This window comes from Erinaceus europaeus, chromosome 9 (genome assembly GCF_950295315.1).
Source record: "Erinaceus europaeus chromosome 9, mEriEur2.1, whole genome shotgun sequence".
Taxonomy (NCBI): Eukaryota; Metazoa; Chordata; class Mammalia; order Eulipotyphla; family Erinaceidae; genus Erinaceus; species Erinaceus europaeus.
Genome location: NC_080170.1, coordinates 17,461,595 through 17,488,757, shown reverse-complemented (window position 1 = coordinate 17,488,757; position 27,163 = coordinate 17,461,595). Strand labels below are relative to the sequence as shown.

Below are 27,163 nucleotides of genomic sequence, written 5' to 3'. Positions count from 1 at the left end.
AGAAATCTGCATCAAGGAAGAGAGTAGTTCCCAAATATGGCAAAAGTATATAAATATTGTTCACAGTAAACCCCACTGATTTGATCTGGGGTCCATATATAGCACAGGAGCCTATGTCACTCTACTTCCCTGTATGTCTGAGCTCACATTCTGTGGTCATGGTTAGGAACATTACAGGGTGCACTAATTTCAAGACCCATCTTCCTCGTGTGATATGTAGAGTATGTTGTCTAACCTCCCTTCAGAGAATGGAACATTCCCTAACATTGTTGACCCACATTGAGGGCAAGGTCTAGTAGGGGCCACAAAAGGGGTCCATTATCTTGTTCTTGATAGAGATGACCAGTGACCATGGAGAGGCATCTGTTGGATGTCTAGGCCTGTCATTTCTGTGTGGGAACCCCAGGACTCCTTGATAGAGCCCCAGGTGATGGGGTGGCCTTGTAGTGACCAAAGCCTCATTATCAAAGTAGGCCAGTTTCTTACCCTTATTTGGCATTTGTAATCCTTACTTTGTCTGACAAGGTTAGCATTGGAGTGATTGAAGGAAGTGAAGTAGGAAGTAGGTGAGGAAGGTATCTAGATCTAAATAGAAATTATTTGATTAGGTGCTTTGTGGTATCTTGTTTTAGGTCTTTCTACTTACTGCCTAATTTATTGACTCACCACAAACTATTGTGCACTACTGCTTTAAGGTGTCTATTTCCCTCTAACTTATAGATACCTGTGTACATAAGTTCTATTTCATGGACCCTGGACTGTATCTAGGTTTTGAGGCTTTGTTAGGAAGAGCACCACAAGGAATGGAATTAAGGAGTCCTTCCTATCAGCTAGGAAAGGTCTAACTAGAATAATGAAGCTGGAGGGTTGACATTCCATATCTGACATCTCTGAACACACTGCAAAGTGAAATATGTCAAGGTGCTCCTGGTCACATTGAATAGGCTGGCATCAGCAGATGCAGTATCACTTCATATGAATTGAGAGAAGCATGCAGGAAAGTAGGCCCCACCCCAGAGCTTCCAGTACTGGGGAAAATATGTGTTTTGTAGCGAATGGGGAAGGTTCCTGCTGTCTTAGGGTTTAAGAAGGCAACAGATAGTTTTTGCTATAACCAACTTATTCAGCAGCTGGGTTAACTTTGAAAATCCCATTGTTTGAATTTGCTGTATCATACAAGACCTCACCATAAATTGTGTCTTATAATGTCATTTACATATAGCTGTATCTTATAAAGAGACACCAACAGTTGCTTCTGTTCTCCCTGCTCTAAGCTTTTAGGAGATTTCAAAGCACAAGTCAATATTAGAGACGTAATAACAATTTGAGCTCACAATTAAAATTCAATCTGATTACAAGTTTGAAGCTTAAGTGTTGGATTGAAGGCGGCATATATGCTCAGAGCTATGGTCTAAACATCAGAAATTTTGAGACAGAGAATTCATTTTCCCCTCTCATATTAATTAGTGATTTTTGAGACAATTAATTAGCAGGAGTGTATATTAACAGCATTCCCAACACCAAAGGTCTGTGTCTCCCTCCCCCCATCCACCCACAGATAAGTTGAACATCTACCCTCCCCCTCCACCCAGGGATTTTTACTTTGGTGCCTTACTCCAACGCAGTCAGATTGATTCTGCTTTGAGTTTCCCTTTCTGTTCTTATTCCTCAATTTCTGTTTACGAATGGGATCATCCCATACTTATCTTTGTCCAAGAAATAACATTTTTAATTACTTTATTTCTTAAGTAACTACTTTTTAGGCATTTTTAAATTTTTTTTTCCAATAGAGAGAGTAGGAAGAAGAAAGAGAGCATCACTATGGTATATTCAATGGTGTGGGTCAAACTCAGGTCCAGTGCTTATAACTCCGGTGTCCTAACCACTGTGCCACCTCCCAGAGACTCATTTCAATGATTTAAATGGAGAGTGGTGGCACCAGCACTTTATACTAATAATGAGGACATGTTTTCATTTTTCCTTTTTTTCCCCTTCTTAGATATACTAATAGCTCATTGTCAACAGTAAAATGCAGTAGTTGGTGCATGTGTAATATTTCTAAGTTTTCCAAATAGCATTCTAACCCCCCCCAAACTAGGTCCTCACCCACCATTGTGTTCCAGGACCTGAACACTCCCCCCCCCACACTTCAGAATCCTTTACTTTAGTGCAATACTTCAAATCCAGTTCAAGTTCTAGTTTTTGTTTTGCCTTCAGTTCTTAGTTTCAAACTTCTGATTAAGAGTGAGATCATCCCATATTCATTCTTCTCTGTCTGGTTTATCTCAATAAGATTCCTTCAAACTCCATTCACCATGAAATGAAGAAGGTGAATTCGCCATTTTTAATAGCGGAGTTATATATGTATATATCACAACTTACTCAGTCACACATATGTTGTTGGACACCTGGGTTGTTTCCAGGTTTTGGCTATTGTGCTTCTGTGGACATAGGTATACACAGATATGTTTGGTTGGATCTTGTCTGATTCCTTAGGAGAGGAATTGGTGGATCATAGGGTAGATCTATTTCTAGCCTTCTGAGAGTTCTCAGACTGCTCTCCACAGAGGCTGGGCCAATATATATTCCCACCAGCAGTGCAGGAGGGTTCCTTTGTCCCCCAAACCGCCCCAGCATTTGTTTCTGCTGTCTTTTCTGATGAATGACATTCTCACTTGTTTGTAGTGGTATCTCATTACTGTCTATATCTGCATTTCTCTGACAATCAATGACTTGGAGCACTTTTCCATATGTTTATTGCCCTTTTCAATGTCTTCTTTGAACCTGAAATTACATTTCTAAGAATCTTTCTGCTGAATGGCTAACCACTGCATATCTCCAGATGTCCCAGAACCTATGGTTAAAAATACAATCACCAATACAATCAACTGGAGGTTTCTGAATGCTCTGTCCTGCCTCAGGGCCTGACCACAGCAGACTTCATGCTCTGAGAGCCTTGGGAGATAAAGTAAATGGGCTTTCAGGTAACTTCTAAATCCATGGGAAGAATATTATAAAAGTGATGCCCACATTATTGCCTTTAAAACCTTAGCATAGAGTGGTCTGGGATGGCGCAGTACATAAAGCATTGGACTCTACAGCATAAGGTCCGGAGATCAATCCCCAGCAGCACATGTGCCAGAGTGATGCCTGATTTTTCTCTCTCTCCTCCTATCTTTCTCATAAATAAATAAATAAATAAATAAATAAATAAATAAATAAATAAAATATTTTAAAAAGGGAGGGACTCAGATGGTAGCACAGCGGGTTAAATGCAAGTGGCGCAAAGCACAGGGACCAGTTTAAGGATCCTGGCTCCCCACCTATAGGAGCATCATTTCACAAACAGTGAAGCAGGTCTGCAGGTGTCTATCTTTCTCTCCACCATCTTTCCCTCCCCTCTCCATTTCTCTCTGTCCTATCCAACAATGACAACATTAAAAACTACAACAATAAAAAAGGAATAAAAAAAATTTAAAAAACCCTTAGCATAGATTGGCAGACAGTCCAATATGTTCTGAGATATCTCTCAATAGAACTTATTGGAAAAAGAAACAAGATGGTGACTTGGAGGCAGAATTGGAAACTAAACAACATATTGCTTAAGAGCCACTGGGTCAAAAAGACACTCAAGAAATTCAAACGTTCCTGGAAACAAATGAAAATGAAGATACAAGCTACCAAAATATTTGGGACACAGCTAAAGCAGTACTGAGAGGGAAACTCATAGCCATAGAGTCACATATTAAAAAACAAGAAAAATCTCAAATAAACGATCTTACTGCACACCTTGAGGACTTAAAGGAAGAGGAACAAAGGAACCCTAAAGGAACCAGAAGGACAGAAATCACTAAAAATAGAGCATAAATAAACAACATCAAATGAAAAGAAGAGAACCATACAAAAGAACAATGACCAAATGTTGGTTCTTTGAAACATTAAACAAGGTTGACAAACTCCTAGTCAGACTCACAAAGAAAAAAAAGGAAGAAGACTCAAATTGATACAATTTTAAATGATAGAGGAGATATCACAACTGAAACCACAGAAATCCAGAAAATTATGTGAAACTTCTGAAGAACTATATGCCACCAATCTGGAATAAATAATAGAGAATAATAATAGAGAATCTGGAATAAATGGAAGAATTCCTAGAAACATATGACCTTCCAAAACTGAACCAAGAAGAACTACAAAACCTAAATGCACCAATCACAGACAAATATAAGGTTATTAAGAATCTCCCCAACAACAAAAGTCCTGAACCAGAAGGCTTTACAAATGAATTCTACAAAACCTTCAGGAAACAGTTAATACGCGAAGAAACGGGAACACTCCCTTCCACCTTCTATGAAGCCAACATCACCCTGATACCAAAAGCAGATAGGGACACAACAAAAAAGGAAAACTACAGGCCAATATAGCTGATGAACATAGGTGCCAAAATATTAAACAAGATCCTGGCCTAATGGATACAGCAGTATATCAAAAAGATTGTTCATCATGACCAAGTGGGATTCATCCCAGGAATGCAAGGCTGGTTTAACATACATAAGTCAGTCAATGTCATTCAACACATCAATAAAAGCAAAACCAAAAATCACATGATTGTCTCAATAGATGCAGAGAAAGCCTTTGACAAAATCCAACAACCATTCATGCTCAAAACTCTATAAAAATGGGAATAGATGGGAAATACCTCAAGATAATGGAGTCTATATATAGCAAACCTACAGCCAACATCATACTCAATGGACAGAAGCTGAAAGCATTCCCCCTCAGATTGGGGACTAGACAGGGTTGTCCACTGTCACCATTACTCTTCCACATGGTATTGGAAGTTCTCGCCATAGAAAGAGAAATATAGATCAAAGGAATACAGATGGGAAGGGAAGAAGTCAAGTTCTCACTATTTGCAGATGATATGATAGTATACATAGAAAAACCTACAGAATCCAGCAGAAAACTACTGGAAGGTATTAGGCAATACACCAAAGTATCAGGCCACAAAATCAGTGAACAAAAATCAGTGGCATTTCTTTATGCAAACGCTAAATCTGAAGAAGACATCCAGAAATCACTCACATTCACTGTTTCTGCAAAATCAATAAAAGACCTAGCAATAAAGCTGACCAAAGAAGTGAAAGACTCACTTCCCCAGAGATCCACCATACTAGGGAAAGAGAGAGGTAGACAGGGAGTATGTATAGACAAGTCAACGTCAATGTTCATCAGGGAAGCCAGACTTCTACCTTCTGCAACCCACAATGACACTGGGTCCATGCTCCCAGAGGGATAGAGAATGGGAAAACTATTAGGGAGGGGATGGGATATGGAGATTGGGTGGCTAGAATTGTGTTGAATTGTACCCCTCCTATCCTACGGTTTTGTTAATGTCTCCTTTCTTAAATAAAAAATAAATGACCAAGGGAAAACCACTAACACTTCTATTTTGAGCACTGAAAAAGCAACTGTTGACTTGTACTCCTAGTAGTCAAGCTCAAGAGTGTAAAACGGAATCATCGTTGAGTATTTCATTTGTCTGTCAAAAATGTCAAGGGGCTCCAGCCTGACTTCCCTGGGCAGATGACCCCACCAATGTATCCTGGAGTGCCACCTCCCCAGAGCCATCCCCACTAGGGAAAGAGAGAGAGAGGCTGGGTGTAAGGATTGACCTGCCAATACCCATGGACAGTGGGGAAGCAGTTATAGAAGCCACACCTTCTACATTCTGCACCCCATAATAGCCCTGGGTCCATACTCCCAGAGGGATAAAGAATAGGATGACATTCAAGGTAGGGGGTGGGATACAGAGTTCAACAGATGAGAATTGTAACCTTCTTATCCTATGGTCTTGTCAATATTTACACTTTATAAATATTTTTTTTAAAAAAATGTCAAGGGGTATTAACTTTATTACAGAGAGGAGTCCACATGTGTCTGTTTGGATCCCAGTCCTTAGCCATCTCAAGAGTGGCCCAAATGCTCAGGGAGTTATCCATGAGGTTGTGTCTTTGAATTGCTGTCATTTCTCAGAACTCACTGTGGTTACTGAACAAAGATACTTTCTACTGCCTGATGCAACCGCTCTGGTGGGTAATCAGGATGATTTTAATTAGCAACTGTGGTGGGATGTAACTAGGTAAGTTCCTGATGTCTTCATTCCACTGGGACCTGAGCAGAGAACTTTATGGCCATGGGCCTTCTCCCAGACACATCCTAGGTAAGTTGCATGAGCTGCCCCATCACAAACACCAGGGAGCCTGACATGGTCATCTCCTCTGGACCTGCATTCAGACTTCAAGGAAGCTGGGCAGAAAGACGAGAGTGGAACAACGCATTCTCCCCCCGTTATTGCTACAAATAATTATACTGTCACAATTCATTAATAGTGCTTTGGCTGTGCCTGGTGGGAATGGAGAATCAGAAGCACCCCCTCTCCCTTACACAGAGGCATATTTGAAAGTTACATTGTGAAAGTGCGGAAGGTGGGTCAATATAGACGGACAAAGGAAGTCATGTTATGACCTGCCCCTCAAAGAAAGAATGCAGAGATTGAGGCCTCCCTGGTACAAGTTGACATATTGAAACAATGAAAGATTAATAGCTAAACTGTACCAGACCTAGATGAGCAGTGATTCACGACTTGGCAAAGATCCATATGCCCCCCATAGAAGATTAATGATAAAAAGAGCCCTCCGCAAAAGTCAAAAACAATTCTGGGTATGACCTCCCCTGAGAACAGGGCTATACTAAGTATTGTAACATTCTTTACAGTAAAAAGGGAGTAGCATGTAGCCTACCAAAGCCACAAGACTGTGATGCTAATTGCTACTTCCTTATGAGCTAGTTGCTTAGGCAACCTGAATGTAACCTGAAAAAAGTATAAAAGCTAATGCAGTTTCACTATTAAAATGAGTCCAGATTCACCCTCCAATAGAGTGTGGTGTCTATCTGTTCTCCCTCACGCCGACTCCTGACCCACCAGGGAGGTTGCCTTTGAGACCCCTGACTCTCCTGTTGTTCATCTGCTGTGGTGGTAAGAGACAGGTGGCACCTGAACAGGGACTTGAAGGAAGACCACCCAGGTAAGATAGCAATCTGAACTATTAAGAAATCTCGGTCAGGATAGGACCCCCAGGTTAAGGGGACTGCAGCCCTGCCGCTGGAAGTAGCGGTCTCATAGGAAGTGGGAAGGTAAGAGGGGGCAGGAGGACTCAAAGAATGAAGGGCTTCCTCTCGGTCCTCCAGCAGATGCTGCTAGGACGAGGAATCAAGGTACCCCACAAACAGCTGAAGCAATTCCTAGCATTTATTAAGAAATGCTAAGTCCATGGTTCCCAGAAGAAGGAACACTATTACTAGAGGTAACAAAGAGTAGGAGATGCAATAAACAATTACTATGGTCTATTCAAAAAAAAAAAAAAGAGAGATTTAATTAGTTTTTTTTAAGTTTCTCTCTGGTATGCCCCTGGTTTCTCTGAGAAAAAACTTTATATACTGAAATATGGGGGAGACTAGGTTAAAAAAAATTAAGAGAGTTTTATGTCTGATATAGACCAAAAAATGTTCTGGTTAAAACCTTTTTACTTTAAAACTTGTTAAGAGATTTTTTAGACCTTACTCATAAGTTACTTTCACTTTCACAGCCACGTGCTACTTCCCATATAGTTGTTTCTGGGATAACTCCCTATTTAAAAAGACTACAAAAATTATTATCAAATAATTGGCTTTTGAGAGCACAAATTCTACTTGTCAAACTTTAATTAGTTCCTTTGGAGAGTTAGGCTCACATACCTTGACCGCTGCAAATGCCTTCTCCACCACACCCCCATGAGAGAGAGAGAGAAATAAAAAAAAAGCAACAAAAATTCCTTTCCAGCCTTTGCTTCAGTTTCTCATCACTGGGGCCAAAAAAATCACCATTAAAAAAACCCTGGTTAAATAGAAAGGTTTGCTGATAGACAAGTAAAAAAGATCAGATCCTCTACTAACATTGGGGCAAAGATATGCTTGTCTTTGCACAGGAAGATTCTGCCATTTAAATTCCCATCTCTGCCTCAAAAATAACTCTCTTGTTTAAAAAAGTGTCAGCTAGACAAGAAGATGTTTATGTACTTTATCTAAATTTATAGATCAGGTTTTAAAAATCATGCCACAAAAAGAAGAAACACAGATAATTATCAAACAATTGACTCCTGACTTTTCAGACCTTAATTTGCCCTTTAGGAAAAATGGGCTCTTGAAGTGATTATATGTGAACCTGTTCAGAGGTTATTCTACCCTTCCTATAAGATATAACTATAGCTGCTGCCCTACAGAGAGAAACTTGTACTGAATTCTTAAATAAACTAAATAAGAAAGCAAATGGTGCCACCAAGAAAATTGAGAGACATTTTTCCTATAGACAACAGGTAAATAATAATATATTATTATTATTTATAATTATTTAATAATAATTAAATTTAATAATGATAAACATTAAATAGCAACAAAATAATAACAATTACTAAATAATAATTATTAAATAATTATATTGTCGAATAATTATATATTATTAAATAATATAATAATATAATATAATTTCTTATATAATAATATAGTTTATTATATAATAAATAATATAATATAAATATAATATAACTTATGATAATATAATATAATTATATCATTTATTGTATAATAATATAATATAATAACATAATATTAAATAATTTAATAATTATATATTATTAAATATTATATATTGAGTGTTATATATTATTGAATATTATTAAATTTTTAAATTTTAAATATTTTTAGATATTGTTAAATTATATATTATTAAAATAATTGCTAAATAATAATAGTGATTGTTATTATATATATATGTGTGTTTTGAGTTTGACCTTATGGCCTAAAAAACATTAATTTTAAGGTTAAAAGTGTAAATAATCTTAGAGTCACAAAAGAGGGTTTACATCACAGTTCTTATGTAGTAGTCTAAAAATAAAAATTATTTTGCTAAGATAAATATTTAAAGTAAAAGCCTAAGTATTTAAATTTACTAACTTCTTGGAGGTGTCAACATGACAATTCTTCATTTCCAAATTAAAATACAAATTATATGTATGGTTTTAAGTCAGAGAGGTTCTGGGACATTATGGAGGGCCCCCATAAAGCCCTGTGAAACTATTTCTGTGGAAATTAGTCCACAACAAAATTTGTTGTTTGTTTGGCACTGTAAATCTTCTGAGAAGTATTGTCACAAATGTGTGTTGACTCTTTAAGTAACTTGAGTTTGTTTAAAGTTTAAAGTAAAATTAATTTAAAAAATCAATATACTTTAGTTAAATTTGGTTTAAATATCCTGACATTCAAAGATTGATAGATAAGGTTAAATAAGCTAGACTTTAGATTTACTTCCTTTAAAATTCAAACAGAGCCTTTTAATATAGATATCACACACTTAGGGTGTGTCTCAATTTTAACTGAGTGTGACAAAAGACTAAAAGAGATATTATTGATATATATAAAGTTGTCAAGTACCTTCTCATCTAAAAAGAAAAAAATAAACCTAGATAAACAAAAAATAACTTGTCAGTGGTTATGCTGATAAATTTCATGCCTAAAGCTTTTGCTCTGGTACCCCTCTATATATCCTTCCACATTTAAAAATATCTAATTTATTTCAAGACAGTGTCAAAAGTCTATTCTTGATAAGTTAAGTTGATACATACATATGTTTCTGATCTGATAAAAAGATTAATATTTGATAAATCCTTATTAAACAAAATTAGTCTAAAGATGTTATTTTAAGATGTTGTAAAAGTAAAAGATTATTTTAAACGTATATGACTTTTGTAATGAGTAAAATACTATGATCCTAACATTAAACTAAGTTCTAATAATATGCTTAAATTGTTAGTTATTTTAAAATTATATTACAAAGATGATAATCATTTTATTGTTTAAAAGGCCTTCTAAAATTATATAAATATATTTAAACAAATTATAAGTCATTAGATTATCAATTTTAATATTTTTCTGGCCTTGTGTATGTCTTGCTGGTCACAAATAAAAGACTACAAACATGACAAGCCTTCACATAAACAACAAGTCTTTCATATGGTGAAAAGCTTTCTTAAAATAAAAAATTCCCTATATGTAGCCCAATTCCAGTTTATGTGACTTAATAATGTTTTTATGTTTTTCCAAAGATAACAAAATCTCAGCTGATTCCAGCAGCCTTAGTAGTCTTTAAGGATGGGTCCTTCTCAAAGACAGGCCATTGTTAAATATGCTAATAAAACACTAAAACAGACAATTCATATGTTTTGAAAAATAAAAAGAGGGAGACAAGACCACAGACTCCACACAAAATTCTTAATAGAGTACTCTTTACCATTAATATTTTAAATTTGGACACACAAAGAAAATCTGTTAGTGATAGGTTCTAAAAAACTACAACTAACAGTAGATATGCAGTGGTTAAATGGAAAGACCCCCTGTCAGGGTCCTGGAAAAGACCAGATCCCGTCTTCATATGGGGGACGAGGGCATGTTTGTGTTTTCTCCCGTACAGATAATGAAGCCCACTGGCCACCACAGAGGTCCGTCCAACAAACGGAAGAGAAGGAGACAAAATGCCTGCAGATGCTGAGACCGATGAAAATTGACAGAAAGGATGGAGAGGCTAAGGCTTGAGATCACCCTGGTGTTGTTGATAATGATTATACAGGAAAAATTAAGCTCATGATCTCCTCCCCATATGGGGTCACTGCCATTACTTAAGGTCAACGGGTTGCTCAGATACTCCTCTTACCCTTGACATCCACAGACAACCCCAGTTGCAAGACAACCCAGAGAGATAAAGAAAGGCCTTGGCTCCTCTGATACATATTGGGTACAAACTGTCTCTAACAATAAACCCATGTTAATATTTCCCATGACATTGATACCCCTCAGGCCCAGATTAGCGCCATAAGTGCTTCCTCCCTAGATACCCCCGATGTTTGGGAATTTGCCCAATATCTAAAAGAGGGCTTAACATCTCTCAACCCTATTAATTGGCTACATATTCTCATGTCACTGGAAGGCATTGTTTTCGCACTAGTAATTGTTCTGCTTATTCTTCCAGTCCTCTTCAAGCTCCTCTCCAGATCCATCAGACAGCTCCAAACCTAATTCCATCACTTGAAACTAAATAAAAAAGAGGGAAATGCGGCACCCCATCAAGTATGCCAGGGAGTCTGACACGGTAATCTACTCTGGACCGGCATTCAGACTTCAAAGAAGCTGGGCAGAAAGGACGAGAATGGGTCGAAACATTCTCCACCCATTATTGTTACAAATAATTATACTGTCACAATTGATTAATAGTGCTTTGGCAGTGCCTGGTGGGAATGGAGAGTCAGAAGCACTCCCACTCCCTTACATAGGGGCATATTTGAAAGTTACATTATGAAAGTGGGGAAGGTGGGTCAACATAAACGGACAAAAGAAGTCATGTTATGACCTGCCCCTCAAAGAAAGAATGCAGAGATTGAGGCCTCCCTGGTACAAGCTGACGTATCGAAACAATGAAAGATTAATAGTTAAACTGTACCAGACCTAGATGAGCAGTGGTCCATGACTAGGCAAAGATCCGTATGCCCCCCATAGAAGATTAATGATAGAAAGAGCCCTCAGCAAAAGTCAAAAACAATTCTGGGTATGACCTCCCCTGAGAACAGGGTGATACTAAGTACTGTACCATTCTTTACAGTAAAAAGGGGGAGTGACATGTATCCTGCCAAAGCCACAAGACTATGATACTTATTGTTACTTTCTTATGAGCTATTTGTTTAGGTAACCTGAAAGCAACGCAAAAAAGTATAAAAAACTAATGCAGTTTCACTATTAAATGAGTCCAGATTCACCCTCCAATAGAGTACCCATTCATTGGGGAAACTGACAATCCTTCCTAGCTGACTGAATCCACATGGATCCCAGTCACTTTCAAAGCCATTAACTGGCTACGGAAGAAGGGCAAATGCTAGAAGAAGAAGAAGAGTGTGGAGCCTATCTGTTCTCCCTCGTGCCGACTCCTGACCCACTGGGGAGGTTGCCTTCGAGACCCTTGACTCTCCTGCTGCTCATCTGCTGTGGTGGTCCACGGCAGATTTTGTCAAAGGCTTTCTCTGCATCTATTAAGATAATCATGTGGTTTTTGGCTTTGCGTGGGAGTGGGTGGGAGGGATGGGTCACAGTCTTTTGGTGGTGGGAATGGTGTTTATGTACACTCCTAGTAAAATGTAGTCATATAAATCACTAGTTAATACGAGAGGGGGAAAATTAATTGTATGTCTATATATTAAAAAGCCTATATATTAAAAAGCCTATATATTAAAAATATATGTACACTACTAGCAAAATATAGACATAAATCACTAGTTAATTAATATGAGAGGGGGAAAATCAATTGTATGTCTCAAAGTTTTTCAAAACACAAACTGAATCTTTTGAATATATAGGCTGTGTATTTGATATGCGGACTCTGTCAAAAGCCTAGACCACGTTGATGAGAAGCAACCAATAGTACAGCTATATACAAGATACTGGGTACTGTACAGCAAACCATAACAAAAGGACTTTTCAGAGTTAACCCAATTAACAAATAATGTGATGATAACATTAACAGTCGACTGTCTTTTTGAACCCTAAGACAGCAGGAACCTCACATCTCCACTATAGAGCCCCTACTTCCCCCAGTCCTGGAACCTTTGGATAGGGCCCACTTTCCCATATGCCTCTCCCAATCCATATCAAATAATATTGCGTCTGGTGATCACAACCTAATCAACACAACGATGGCCACCTCAACATACTTCACTTCAGACTATGTCCAGAGACTTGATGTGTGGAATGACAACCATTCATCTTCACTATTCGGGTGAGACCTTTCCTTTCATAGTATACTCTAATTCCATCTCAGGTGGTTCACTTTCTAACAAAGTCCCCAAACCTAGATATACACCAGTTTCTGTAAGAGGGAGCATATGTTCACACATATCCATAAACTACTGCAAAAATATATACCTGAAAGCAGAAGTACACTAGAGTTTGCAGTGAGTATCCCCCTAACACTTCCTCTCCACTATTCCAAGCTTTGGGTCCATGATTGCTCAACAATTTGTTTGGCTTTTTATGTTAACTCTCTTTTCAGTCACCAGGTTCCAGATGTCTTAAGGATGCTGGCCAGGCTTCTGGATTGAAGACCCCACCAATGTGTCCTGGAGCTCCATTTCCCCAGAGACCCACCCTACTAGGGAAAGAGAGGCAGACTGGGAGCATGGACCGACCACTCAACGCCCATGTTCAGCGGGGAAGCAATTACAGAAGCCAGACCTTCCACCTTCTATAACCCTCAATGACCCTGGGTCCATGCTCCCAGAGGGATAGAGAATGGGAAAGCTATCAGGGGAGGGGGTGGGATATGGAGATTGGGTGGTGGGAATTGTGGAGTTGTACCCCTTCTACCCTATAGATTTGTTAATTTATCCTTTCTTAAATTAAAAAAAATCATTTTTCAAAATCTAAAAAATAATAATAAAAAAAAGAATACTCTACCCTGCCGGACTGTCATCCAGACTAAATGGGAGGATTAAAAACTTTCTCAGGTGGTGCTGGGAATGTGTCCAAGTAGTGACAAGAAATGAAAGACTTTACAGAGAGGAAACTAGTTAAAATAGAAATAAAAGAACACCAGAACCCCCCCCACACACACACACACACACATACACACACAAAAAACCAGCATGAAAAGCTTAAGGAAGATCTCTGAATAGGAGGTACATTAAAACAGTGTGCATGAAAAAACAGCATGGGACAATATGGAGAAAGGCTGATGGAATCCAGAGCAGTGCCTCAGTTGGGGGAAGTTGCCATTGTGATGTGCAGCCTCAGCACTGAGCAACAATCAGAAAAGTGAGCTGAAAGCAAAGACCTTGAGTAGGGTGACTGAAAAAAGGCTAGTACAGCTGGTCCTGATCCCTTGACAAGACACAGTGCCCAACTCTTATCTAGATTAGGATTCAAACCGGGCATAGATGTTAGTTGATTAATCTATAAATTCTTTATATCTTTCCCATATTTAGTAGGGTAAGGCTTTGGAGACCTGAGTTTCTGGGATATATTGGCTGGTCATATGACTTAGGGACATCAAGATTAATTGTAGTAACATCGGGACCTTGGTGGCTGAAAGGTAATGATATAAAGCCGGACAGAAGGACTTCTTCTTCTAGTGTTTGCCCTTCTTCCGTAGCCAGTCAACAGCGTGAAGTTGAAAGCTGTCAGGAGCTGCTTGTTGCTGGCTTTGAAAGTGACTGGGATCCATGTGGATTCAGTCGGCTAGGAAGGATCATCAGTTTCCCCAATGAATGGGTACTCAGAAGGACTAATAAGCAGGAACTAAAGAGTAGAAGTAGAGAAAATGGGAATAAATCCCTTAGGTTGGAAAAAAAAAAGATAGGTTTTCTATGTTATATATGTTCTAATGAGGCTGGCATTTCAGTAATCTTGGCATAAGCTTGATAGGTACCATGGAGGTGGACTAGAAATATTGTCTGGGAGGATGGTATCAGAGTGGACAATAGAGCTTAAACATCAGGTTAGGGCAAAAAGTGGCTCTATAACTTGAAATAATATTTAAACACAGGTATCAAATTTATCTAAGAGCCCAGCCCATATGTGACCATATTTAGCAAAGGAACCTGTATAACTATATAACCACCATGTGAGTGGTGAGTCAGAGCTCACAGTCAATGGTTACTGCTGGATAAATGCTAGGCTGGACACAATACCAGTTTTCTTCAAGTGACAGAGTAGGACAACCCAGCCACCCTTCAGAGACTGGGGTAGTCCTTTCCATTGCCAGTTTATAGTGAGGATAATGCTATGTAGATGTCCACAAAAGGGCTAATGTTCTTATAATGTTCTACATTTATGAAGAGTGTGAGTTTAGTTAAATTTTAATATTTTACTTATATTAATAAAAATAAACACTTGACTAGATATTATTATTAAACTTTCTAAGGACCAATTACTGAAAATTACATACATCCTCACTATACTATAGCAGGCTAATTCTTTCATTTTAAGTGTTATCTGAACTGGTCAATACCTATGCCTTAATATCTTGCCCAATGGTATCTCTAAACCTCCAGCCAAATGATTACTTAAAATAATGTATAGTAAAAGTGACATGTTCTGTAAGAATCCTTATTTCTTCAGTTATTTTGCACCTTATCCTTTGCAATGTCATCAGTGATGGAATCACAGTAGGTAAACTAATGGAGGCAATAGAAATCACTTCCAAGAGAGAAGACACATTATACTATGGTTACGAATTATGATTGTGAAAGTATAAAGAATAAATTGAATCTATAGAATATCCCCCATATTAGAACTCTTTGATTGCATCTATATGTCTATATAAGCACAACAGTATATTACAGTAAAGTCTAAGTATTTAATATAATAAAGTTACTGTTCAAATCACTAGGTTTTGTAATATGTTTTTAACAATGTCTGGTGCATCTACATACTAAAATAGCTAACTTGGAAGCCCTTCCCCTTCCTAGTTAAACTCCTTTCCTGAAAAGACATGATTAATTGAGAAACTGAGCATCAGGGATTTTTTTAATATTTATTTCTTTATTTAATCCCTTTTGTTGCCCTTGTTTTATTGTTGTAGTTATTGTTGTTACTGATGTCATCATTGTTGTTGAATAGGATAGAGAGAAATGGAGAGAGGAGGGGAAGACAAAGAAGGGGAGAGAAAGATAGACACCTGCAGACCTTCTTCACCAGCTGTGAAGTGACTCTGCTGCAGGTGGGGATCCTTATGCTGGTTCTTGCACTTGGCACCACATGCACTTAACCGAGCATCAGGAAATTTAATTCTCTTAGAAATTTCCAAGTTCAGTATTGGACTGAATGGTTGAATCTATCTCTGTCTCTCACCCTAAGAGGCAGCAGCACCAAAGCAAAACTCTGTCACAAAGTAGACCTCAATGCTAATTCTCTTCTTCCTGTTCCTCAGGCTCTTAGAGTTCTTCCATTTCTTCTGGTCTCTCTGATCACTTAGTCCTCCCCTGGGGGTTATTGCAAGGGATGGCATTATTGCCATAGAACCCATACCAGTGATTTGCTCTTCATATATTAGAAAAGGTGAATTTGTTGGATAAAGCCAGTTTATTCTTCCTGTTATACTGTATGAAATCAGATCTTCATGGATTAGAAGATTCTGTGGAGTAGGGCACTGAAGTAAAAACCCTGGGATAAGGGTGAGGGTGAGGGTGGGTGTTTGGCTTCCGGGGGTGGCAGGGATTGGGGGAATGGGATCAGACACAGTCTTTTGGTGATGGGAATGCTGTTTATATACACTCCTATTAATTTGTAGTCATATAAATAACTGCTTAAGTAATATGAGAGGGGAAAAATTGATTGTATGTCTCAAACTTTTTAAAGCAGACTCTTTTTAGTACATACGCTGAGTCTTTGATATACTGACTCTCTAAAAAGCAACAAATGTTTATTTCCCCTTCCTCTCTTTCTTCCTCTGGCAGGCCAATTATATGAACATTACTCCTTTTGAGATCATTCCCTATGTCTCTGTTGTTGTTTTCAGTGTCTTTCAATGTCTTTTTGAGCTCTTTAATTCTTTCTTAGTTTTCTCTAGCTCATCCTCTGTATGGATAATTCTGTTTTCTGCTTCTATTAGTATGCTTTCCCTTCCCTCAGCTTCTTTCTTCGGTTCAGCTACTTTAGCTTTCAGTTTTCTAATTACCTCGAGGTAGGTAGTATTTTCCTTGAGGGTCTCATCTGTTTTTTTTTCCCTAATACTGCTAGCCCTTTCCTCCAAAGTTGTTTTAATTTATGTGATTAGTAAGTTTATTATTGTTTCCATCCTTTTCTTATCTATGGTTACCCTGGATGATTTTTAGTTTCTTCTGGGCTCCTGTCTTCATTCATTGTAGTAGCAGTTTTATTTGCTCTTGATCTACCCATTTTATTATTATTATTATTATTTTACTTTTATGTTCTGTTGTTCCTCAGTTGTTGTGTTTTGAGTACATGCTATGCTATACAAAATACCTTCATGACAAATGCAATCACCACCCTCAGAAATCATAATAGTAACTAAAGCAAAGATTGAAGCAGTTTAACCAATACCAGTTAGCCTAACAATGTCTCCAGTCCATGAAAAAATAGCAACGAAATCCAAATGAAAAATAAAGAGAAAGGAAAAAAGGGATAGCAAGAGTAGATAATTATGCAAATCTACTGCCCACTGTAAATTCTAGGGGTAGCAAGAGGAGAAAGGCAAGTAGAACAGAGACACATACACAGAGTCCATTTTGTGATATCATTGGTTCTAGCACTATTACCATTCAACAGTTCAACTTCTGTTTTTATTTTGTTTTGTTTTGTTTTTACTCTATGCAACTTTTTTACTATAAGGTAATTTTTTTTTATTTTATCTTGCTTAATGGTGCTAGGTAGAATGCTCTGTAATATGTTGCATAGACAAAATGAAACTGAGCACTCTTGCCTTGTTTCTGACCTATGAGACAAAACTTGCTGTTTGAGAGTTTTTATCTTTATCTTGCATTTGTCAAATGACTTTTCAGCATACAGACATATATGTTTTTTATCTTCTACTATTCATAAGTTGCAATGCATTTTCTGATTAGTCTGTTGAACTATTGTTATATCCTTATAATAAAACAATCTTGATTATCATGAATGATGTCTTTAAAAATTATTTATTGAGAGATTAATGGCTTACAGTCAATAATAGTAAATACAATTGTTGGTACATGTGTAAATTTCTTCTTTTCTGCAAAACACTCTACTCCTCTACCTAGGTTTTCCTCCACCACTGTGCACCAGGAATTGAGCCCCATCCCCCAAAATCCTTTACTTTGGTTCAATGCACCAAACCCAGTCCATGTTCTCCTTTGTGTTTCCCCCTCTGTTATTGTTTCTCATCTTCAGTCTATGAATGACATCATCTCATATCAATACACAAATGATGCTTTTGTTAAGTACAGATGAAAGTATTTTGTTGACAAATTTTACATCTGTGTTTATCATGGGTATTAGTCAGTAGTTTCATCTTTTCTAATGTATTTCCTTTTTTAAGTTCAGATTTAGTTTTACTGAGTCAATGTTATATGAGGTAGCTGTTGTCTCAGTACAATTTAATATTTCCCCAAAATATGTAACAACATACTTCACTCACTGCCAATGTACCATCTCCCTCCACCATAGGGTACTGGGATTCCAACCTCCTTTTTAGCCTATGTCAATCTCCCCCTTTAGTAGCCTTGGCTCTGCTGAAATAGAATACCAGTTTGTTAATGTTTTTCACTCTTTTGCTTCCCATTATCAGTGTGATTATCTAGAATTTGTCTTTCTCCTTTTGACTTATTTCACTTAGCATGATTTTCTCTTGATGTTATACAAAAGACAAGTGGTTTTCTTTCTTTTCCTTTTTACATGCAAGAAAGGGAGAGGGGGATTCTGTGGGCTGTTTCTTGTAATGTATCTGTTTGGCTCTGGTATCAGGGAAACTCAACAAATCAGTGTGAAAACATTCCCTCTTAAAGACAGATAGGAGAGTTTTAGAAGGATTGACTTTTTTGTCAGTTCTTCTGCTACTACCTCAGTCTCCATAATCACAGTAAAATTTTGACTTTTTTAAAATTTGTTCATCTTGAATTTTGCCAGGTCATATGTTTCTAGAGATTTAGCCATTTTATCTAGATTGATGTTCAGGGAAATATGCTTAATATGACAAAAACAAGCAAACAAACAAAGAAAAATACCTACTTGGATGAGACAAATAGTTTTTTCAGAGCCACCTTCATGTCTGCATTTCTAAGACAGTAGACCACAGGGTTAAGGCTGGGAGTCAGAATGGAGTAAAACACTGATACCAGTCGACCTTGAGTGGGTGAGTAATGAGAAGTAGGTCTCAGGTATGCAAAACTCCCAGTGACATAAAACAGAATGACAGTGGTCAAGTGAGAGGAGCAGGTGGATAAGGCTTTCCCACGGCCACCTGCCGAGGGCATCTGAGCAATGGTGGAGATGATGAGAATGTAGGAGATGATGGTGAGGGCAAAGGCCCCAAGAATGATGCACCCACCCACTACAAATCCAACTTCCTCGTTGGTGTGGGGGTCAGTACACGACAGCTTCATGATGGGAGAACTATCACAGAAAAAATGGTCAATGACATTAGGCCCACAGAACAGGAGAGAGAATGTGTTGGTGGTGTGAAAAATGGCATAGAGAGCTCCGCTTAGCCAGGCCACCATGACAAGCTCTATGCACAGCTTCTTACTCATCAGGATGCCATACAGGAGAGGCTTTTGAATGGCTAGACAGCGATCATAGGCCATGGATGTGAGCAGGAAGCACTCAGTTGCACACAATGTTACGAATAAAAAGAGCTGGGCCACACATTCCCGAAAGGAAATGACTTCAGAACCCAGGAGTGAGTTGACCAGAGCCTTGGGGATGGTGACTGAGGTATAGCACATGTCCAAGAAGGACAGATTTTTCAGGAAGAAGTACATGGGTGTGTGGAGACGGTGATCTTTGGTCACAGCTGCGATGATGGAGGCGTTCCCCAGTAGGGCGAAGAAGTAGATGAAAAGGAAAAATGCAGAGCTAATGAGCCTCAGCTCAGGCGTGTCTGAGAAGCCCTTGCGAATAAACTCAGTCACCATGGTCCCATTTGTCATTTCTTTTCCAAGGCATTGAAAGAGAGAGCCAAAGAATAATCAAAATGACTAAGGTCTTAGTGGCATTTCTTTCAAAATTCACAGCTACAAAGGGGCCCACAAGTGGTCAGAAGTAAATCATATTTCATAAGGTTGTCTCACATTTCTTTCTGTCTTGTTGCTTCCCTATTAAATCTGAGTAATAGCAGACTCTGAATAAATGAAAGAGAGTGAACAAGTATTTATTAAGGTACTGGTTGTATACATGCAATGCAGATAATCAGTTCTGAAATGAATTACAGTACTTAAAAGTTGAAGTCATCTTATTCATTCAGCAATTGACCACTGAAGAGTTGCTATCTTCCTTGCACTGGGTGGAAGTTTTGGGGTCAGAAAAAGGAAGTGACTATGGGGGAAACTCCACAGATAGAAGAAATGATATTATCCCCCTTTTTTTTTCTACACATGTGCACGTGCACACACACACACACACACACACACAATTATATATGATTAAGATTGTTAGTTTCTATGTAAGCTTAACTTCTGACATTGCGCCCCCAGATTTTCAAGGCTAATATGTAGACCTCATTCTGAGCTTATATTGTGTTACCTACGCTTGTTCTGTTTTTTTTTTTTTTTTTTTGTGTGTGTGTGTGTGTGTGTGCAGCTTCTAATTTAGTCTTGCTTGCCTTCTGTGTCTTGGAGAACCATCATAACTGTATTTACTTCTGGAAAAAGAAGATCATCATGTCTGCCTGTAGTTTTACCTCATGACCATAGGTTTAGTTTAATATCTGCTTAATCATCTCCCTCCACCCTTTCAAACACAATAGACATTAGTAAAATCACTATGGTTCATGAATTTATAAGATATATATTTTTTAAAAATCATAAAATGTATGTCTGCCAAAGACATATTATCCTATGAATAGTACATGAATGAATATATTAACTCATGCAGTCTCACAACCTGTACATTAAAATGCCTCAGTTTGAATTTATGAATGAGTTTAAAGTGCCTTCTATCTCCCTAGAGATTAACAACCAGATCTTAAATATACAAGTATAAACTTTAAAATAAAATATAAGGGTGTACTACATCAATGATTAATCATTGCACAGGCTGGTTGGGGGTTCACCTGGTTGAACGCACACATTACAATGTTCAAAGACTCTGATTCAAACCTTGAACCCCACCTGTAGGGGAGAAGCTTTGGAAGTGATGAAGCATTGCTACAGGCATATCTTTATCTCCCCTACCCTCTCCAATTCTGGCTTTGTCTATCTAATAAATAAAGATAAATTTTAAAAAATTAAATGGTTAGTCATTGTATTATTTACATAGATACAGCCATAGAAATAAATAATGAAACCAAAATAGAGAGGATACAAAAAATAAACATAATTCTGTACAGAAGCAAAGGTAAGGTTGTGTGCAAATGTATAAATGATATTTCAGAGGTGATTTAATTATGAACAAAAGTTGGAATTAGAAGTCAGAATTAGGAGAAAATAATTACCTATGAAATCTGGAGGTCAGTCGTGAAACCCACTCAATATGCCTCCTCTGCATTGGGTGAACCATTACTTTGAAGGAGAAACAATCTTCTTCCCAATCTGTAAGTAGATGCCTTAAGAAGAGTCCTAAGACTCCTTTACCCATCTAATAGCAGTGTGAAAAGTGACACTATCCACATATTTTTCTCTGCTGGTGGATTTTTTTAATTTAAATCCTTTTCTTAGAATAAGTTGAGAACCAAAAAAGAATCTGCAGCCCCAAGAGATAGGCTATAGAGTAATCCCTAGATCTTAGACCAGCCGGCATGATTAGGGTAACCTTCCCTGGGGCTGACTTACTGAGCACATTCCACTCATCAAATTGGGTAGCTCAACTTATCTAGCAACAAGTTACTCAGGCTATAATCAGAGATATCCATGCCCGACATTAAAGAATCTATTAATTTAGGGGCCTGACAGTAGTGCACTGAGTTCTGTGCACATGGCCAAAGTGCAAGGACCAGCTCAAGAACCCTGGTTCCAGTCCCCTGCTACCCACCTGCAGGGGCGTAGCCTCACAAGCTGTGAAGCAGGTCTGCAGGTGTCTGTCTTCTCTCTCCCTCTCTGTCTTCTCTCAATTTCTCTCTGCCCTAGCCAACAACAATGATAGCAATAATTACAACAATAAACATCAAGGGCAACAAAATGGGAAAAATGGCCTCCAGGAATAGTGGATTAGTGGTGCAGGCACCGAGACTCAGCATTAACCCTAGAGGAAGAAAAAAATGAATTTATTAACTTAAAAATAGTAGTAATTTAATATTACAAGGTTTTAAGATAATAGGGCAATAGTTCCATACCATTCCCATTATTAAAGTTTCATGCCCATCCCCCTTCCCCAAACAGTAAACTTCAGGTTCTCCCAGAGTCTTAGAGACAGGTTGACTACCTTTTTCATTCAAGTTCATATGTTTCAGTTGTCTATATTCCACACATGAGTGAAACCATCTGTTAGCTTTCCTTTACTTTCTTAAGTTCACTAAGCACAACCACTTCCAGTTTCATTCCTTTTGTTCTGAAGGGTACATGTCTCTTCTTTTTCTTACATTTGATAACAAAGAAATAGAGAAGATAGTGAAAGAGAGAGGAAGAGACACATCTGCAGCACTGCCACACTGCTCATGAAGCTTCCACCCCGTACCAGGGACGTGGGGGCTTGATATCGGGGTCCCTCGGCTTGGTAATGTGAGCTTTCAACCAAGTGTATCGTGTATCACCACCCAAACCCCAATATCAGACTTTTTTTCATTGCTGAGTAGTATTCATTAAGTATATGTCCCATAACTTTTTTATCCAATCATCTGTCAATGAGCATTTATGTTTTGGCTATTGTGAATAAGAATAAGAGCTGTTAACATTTGTGTGTGCATGTCTCTTTGAAATAGTGTTTTCATGTCTTTGGGGTAAAAATCTGGAAGTGGAATTGCTAGAGTATAAGGTATTTTCATTTTTTATTTGTTTAAGGAAGAATTTGTTTACATTAGAAAAGGAGTCAAGTTTGTCATAGACAGTTTGAAAGCAAGTTGCCTATCTGATCGATTTAAGCTTATTTAACTAGTCAAATACTATTTGTGATGTAATAGTTAAGGAAGTTATATTTTATATGCCCTGGGTTTGCCTACACTGTCGTTAGTAATGAATTGATATAGCTCATAATTGAATCACACTTAAAGAACACTTTGAATGTAGAATTTATTCATTTCTATGACAAACTTTAGTATGGTAGTTTGACTCCCATTCTCTGTATCACTTAGTACAAAGCAAAATGTATTTATTTAAAATTAAAGTAATAGAACGAAATTACTGTTACAATTCTTATACTGTTGAGAAATTTACCTTGTGACATCACAGGGTTTCTAAATCAGCATCAGCCTATAATGGCTCTAAATTAATATGTCATCTCTTTTTAACTGCATTAATTCAGCTATGTTTTTTCTCTACACCATTTGCCAGAACAGTTGCATTACTGTATACATGTGATTGTTTCTCACCATCAAAAACTAAGTTCTGTGAAAGGAGAACTACTGTATAGGTTAACAAGAGAATGGATAATGTCTAAGCAGGGTTAGAGAGTTCAGGGCATGTGCATGTTGAAAGAGAAAAAAAGATCCTAATAATTCAAAGTGTGTCTTCTAAAAGGACTCACATTTCAATTTTAGTTTCTAAAGATACAAATCATTTTACTTCTGTCTTCATAAATAGTTACTTCACTTGACAATTATTAGTGTTTTACCAAATTACTGGCCCATATTTGCTCTATTATAGTTTGGTTGGTAAAAAGCAATAATGGAGCTGGGGCCCTAGTCAGGGAGTCCTGAGAATCCCGAACAGACATGATGGGCATAGACCTCGAATAAATTCCTCTCCCCAATGTCACCAGTCATCTCTGTCAGGAACAACACAATAGACCCCTTTGTGGGCCACAATAGGATCTTGCCTTCAACTTGATGAAAGACAGTAGAGAATGTTCCATCCTCTGAAGGGAGGCTGGACAACATAGTCTATGCTCCCCCTAAAGAAGATGAGTCCTGAAATTGGGGCAGCTTGGAATGTTCCTACTCATGACCACAGAATGAGAGCTCAGATCTACAGAGATGCAGAGGTCACATAGGCTCCTAAGCTGAATATGGGCCAGCACCAGATCAGATCAAATAGATGGGGTTTACAGTCAATAATATCTATACACCTTTCCCATATTTGGGAGCTACTCTTTTCCCTGATCCAGCTTTCCGGTCCTTTTTCCAGTTATGACACCATCTCCCCAGACAATAACTAGGATCCACCTACATATCAAGTTTCAGGATCAGGGGAAAAAAAAATATATATATATATAACTAAAATAGGCCTACTAGCTATCTACAAAACAGAGACACCCCCCCCCCTTTTCATCTGCTCCATTCCACCATTTAGGTTCATGATTAGTCAACATTTTATTTGGATTTATATGTTAATTCTCTTTTCAGCCACCAGGTCCAGATGCTACCATGATGCCAACCAGACTTCCCTGGACAGATAATCCCACCAATGTGTCCTGGAGCCCCAGTTCACCCGAGCCACCCCACTAGGGAAAGAAAGAGACAGGAGTATGGCTCGACCTGTCAATGCCCATGTTCAGTGTGGAAGCAATTACAGAAGCCAGACCTTCCATCTTCTATATCCCATAATGACCCTGGGTCCATACTCCCAGAGGTATAAAGAATAGGAAAGCTATCAGGGGTGGGGATGGAATATAGTGTTTTGGTGATGGGAATTGTGTGGAGTTGTACCCCTCTTACCCTGTGGTTTTTTCAGTGTTTCCTTTTTATAAATTAAAAAAGTTCTTATTCTTCTAATAGTCTTGTTATAATTGTCATGATCAAAATTCTATGAAAATTTTGTGAATTAATTGAGTTTTTGTTATATAGTTTATTTTTCAATTTAAAAGTGCTTTGGAAAACAGTACTGGGACATATAGACAAATAAAATAAAATAAGAATGAATGGTCACTAAATCATTGGTAACCCGAGACACCTTGCTACTCCTGTTACCAATATCTTTTTAATTTTTTTATATTTATTTATTTTCCCTTTTGTTGCCCTTATTGTTTTTTATTATTGTTGTAATTGATGTCATCATTGTTGGATAGGACAGGCAGAAATGGAGAGAGGAGGAGAAGAGGAAGATAGACACCTGCAGACCTGTTTCACCACCTGTGAAGCGGACTCACCTGCAGGTGGGGAGCCGGGGGCTCAAATCTGAATTCTTAGTTGGTCCTTTGCACTTAGCACCACCTGCGTTTAACCGCTATGCTACTGCCCAACTTCCTGTTACCAATATCTTAATGTTTGTTGTCTAGAATATTTTCTATTAACATAGAGAATTTATTTTTAAATTGATGCTATATTTTTGTAATTTGATTTTTCTGAATAAATGATTATCTCCAAAAAATCAATAATGGAATAAAACCTACGTTTTTCTGGAAATGATTAATCCTTGATCCTCTGTTGGAAAAAAAAAAGTGTAGATAGATGATAGGTAGTTGATAGGAGATTGATGATAGATGAGGGATAGATTGATGGTAGGTAGATAAAGAGATATAGACAGATGACTGATGCATGATAGATTGATTGATTAACTGATAGATATACATAAAAATAGCCCACTGCTCTCTCTAGACTCAAACACATGTTCTTACAAGCACACATCTTATGTTTTACCCATGAAGAAACCTTTGCAGTCACTGCATTCATGTCTCTGCTCAAATCCCACCACAGATGAGCAGTTCTACACATGTTGTCTGAAGTTGGATCCAATGCCTTCCATGTTGCCCTTACCTTTTTCTATTTTCTTAAAACACAATAGTTCCTAATTAAAAAAATATATATGGGTTGGTTTTCACTGTTTGTCAATAATTTTTCAATGGAAGGAATGTATTTATCTCCATTATAAAAATACTTCAAACTCTAGATTCAATTACTTTTGGAAGAATGAGTAAATCCATTTAGTCTGGTGCCTAAATTTACAAAGAAAAAAAACCCCACAAATTATAAATGTATGTATTCAGACTAAAGAAAGCAAATGTTTACAAAGTAAACATAGGATATATATATATATATATATATATATATATATATATATATATATATATATATATATATTTTTTTTTTTTTACTAAGGCAATTATGTCATTTAAAGATCATTCCAAAGGGATTTGAGAGATTGTCATTTAATGTGTCAAAGGCTTTGACTAGAACACAATCACTTCATTTTATTTCACTAGGTAAATATAAATAATTTTAACAATTTTCATTATAGTTCACTAGGACAAAATGAGATCCATCCATATATAAGAATTAATAATTCTATAATAAGTGAGATGAAATATTATAGAGGTTCGGTAGGACCACGATTCATTCAAATATATCTGCATTCTACTAACATCTTTTGGATTTGCAGAGAATGTATACACACTCACACAGATACATGTATGCACAGACAAACATGCAGAGAGAGAGAGAGAATCTCACACACTAGGACCTTTGTCCTCTGGAAACTCAACTAAAGATATTAATTAATCACTGGAGAGATATAGTCCCAACAGAGGAGCAGATAGATGACATGATGGTAAATGACCCAACCCCTGGAGGATAAGGTTCATCCCTAATCTGTCCTGGTGACCATATATATTCTTTGTAATCCCCTGGTTAGTCCTGCAGGGTGATGTCGACATTTGACAACCACAATGCTTGACATCTCCTTTGATCCCAAACATCATCTCCATGGCTCCTGTCATTTCAATAATATTAAGTTGGAACTACACTTAGACAAAATAAGCAGAATGCAATATCAGGTAAGTACAGAAGACAAAGCACGAAGGAGATAGCATTGGGGCTGGAAGAAGCAATCATCAAGTCACAGAACTTGTAGTTCACTGTGATGCTACATAACTTGCAAACCTGCAGATAAGGTTGTCCCAAAACAACCAGAAATTCTCTGATTCATGTTCGTAATAAATATAGCTGTGGCAAACTTCCATCTCAGAGTGTTTTTTAAATGTAAACATCCTGTAAAAGATCTCTACTATACCCAATTACCTTTACCCTCTTTATTGTTAGAATGATTAAGGATTAAACTTTTTAAATCTAAGCAAACTTTTAAATTTTCTGGTTTATCAGAAAATATTAACAGCTATCAGAAATTTAGTAGGAGGAACTGGGTTAATTTGGGGGCATACAATTGCTCCAAGAATGTGATACTTCATTTAAAATGAAAGTTTACAACAGAAAAGAAAATTGACTTAGAATTTAGAGAGCTCACCTGGATAGTATGCCCAAGATGTGTAGACTACCTAGTTTGGAGCCCAGGCC

General features: G+C 37.6%; 1 protein-coding gene and 1 pseudogene across 1 annotated transcript; one reads left to right on the top strand and one right to left on the bottom strand.

The window, feature by feature from the left end:
* LOC132540288 (olfactory receptor 2C1-like) overlaps window positions 1-27,163 on the top strand; it is a 42,206-nt pseudogene that overhangs the window by 9,304 nt on the left and 5,739 nt on the right.
* Window positions 18,855-19,778, bottom strand: LOC103127065 (olfactory receptor 5AP2-like). Its single transcript, XM_007537989.2, has one exon. It carries the CDS (start codon window positions 19,776-19,778, stop codon window positions 18,855-18,857), a length of 924 nt encoding a protein of 307 aa, XP_007538051.2.

Coding starts and splice junctions, on each gene's coding strand:
- LOC103127065 (XM_007537989.2), bottom strand. CDS start 19,778: ATGACAAATGGGACCATGGTGACTGAGTTTATTCGCAAGGGCTTCTCA.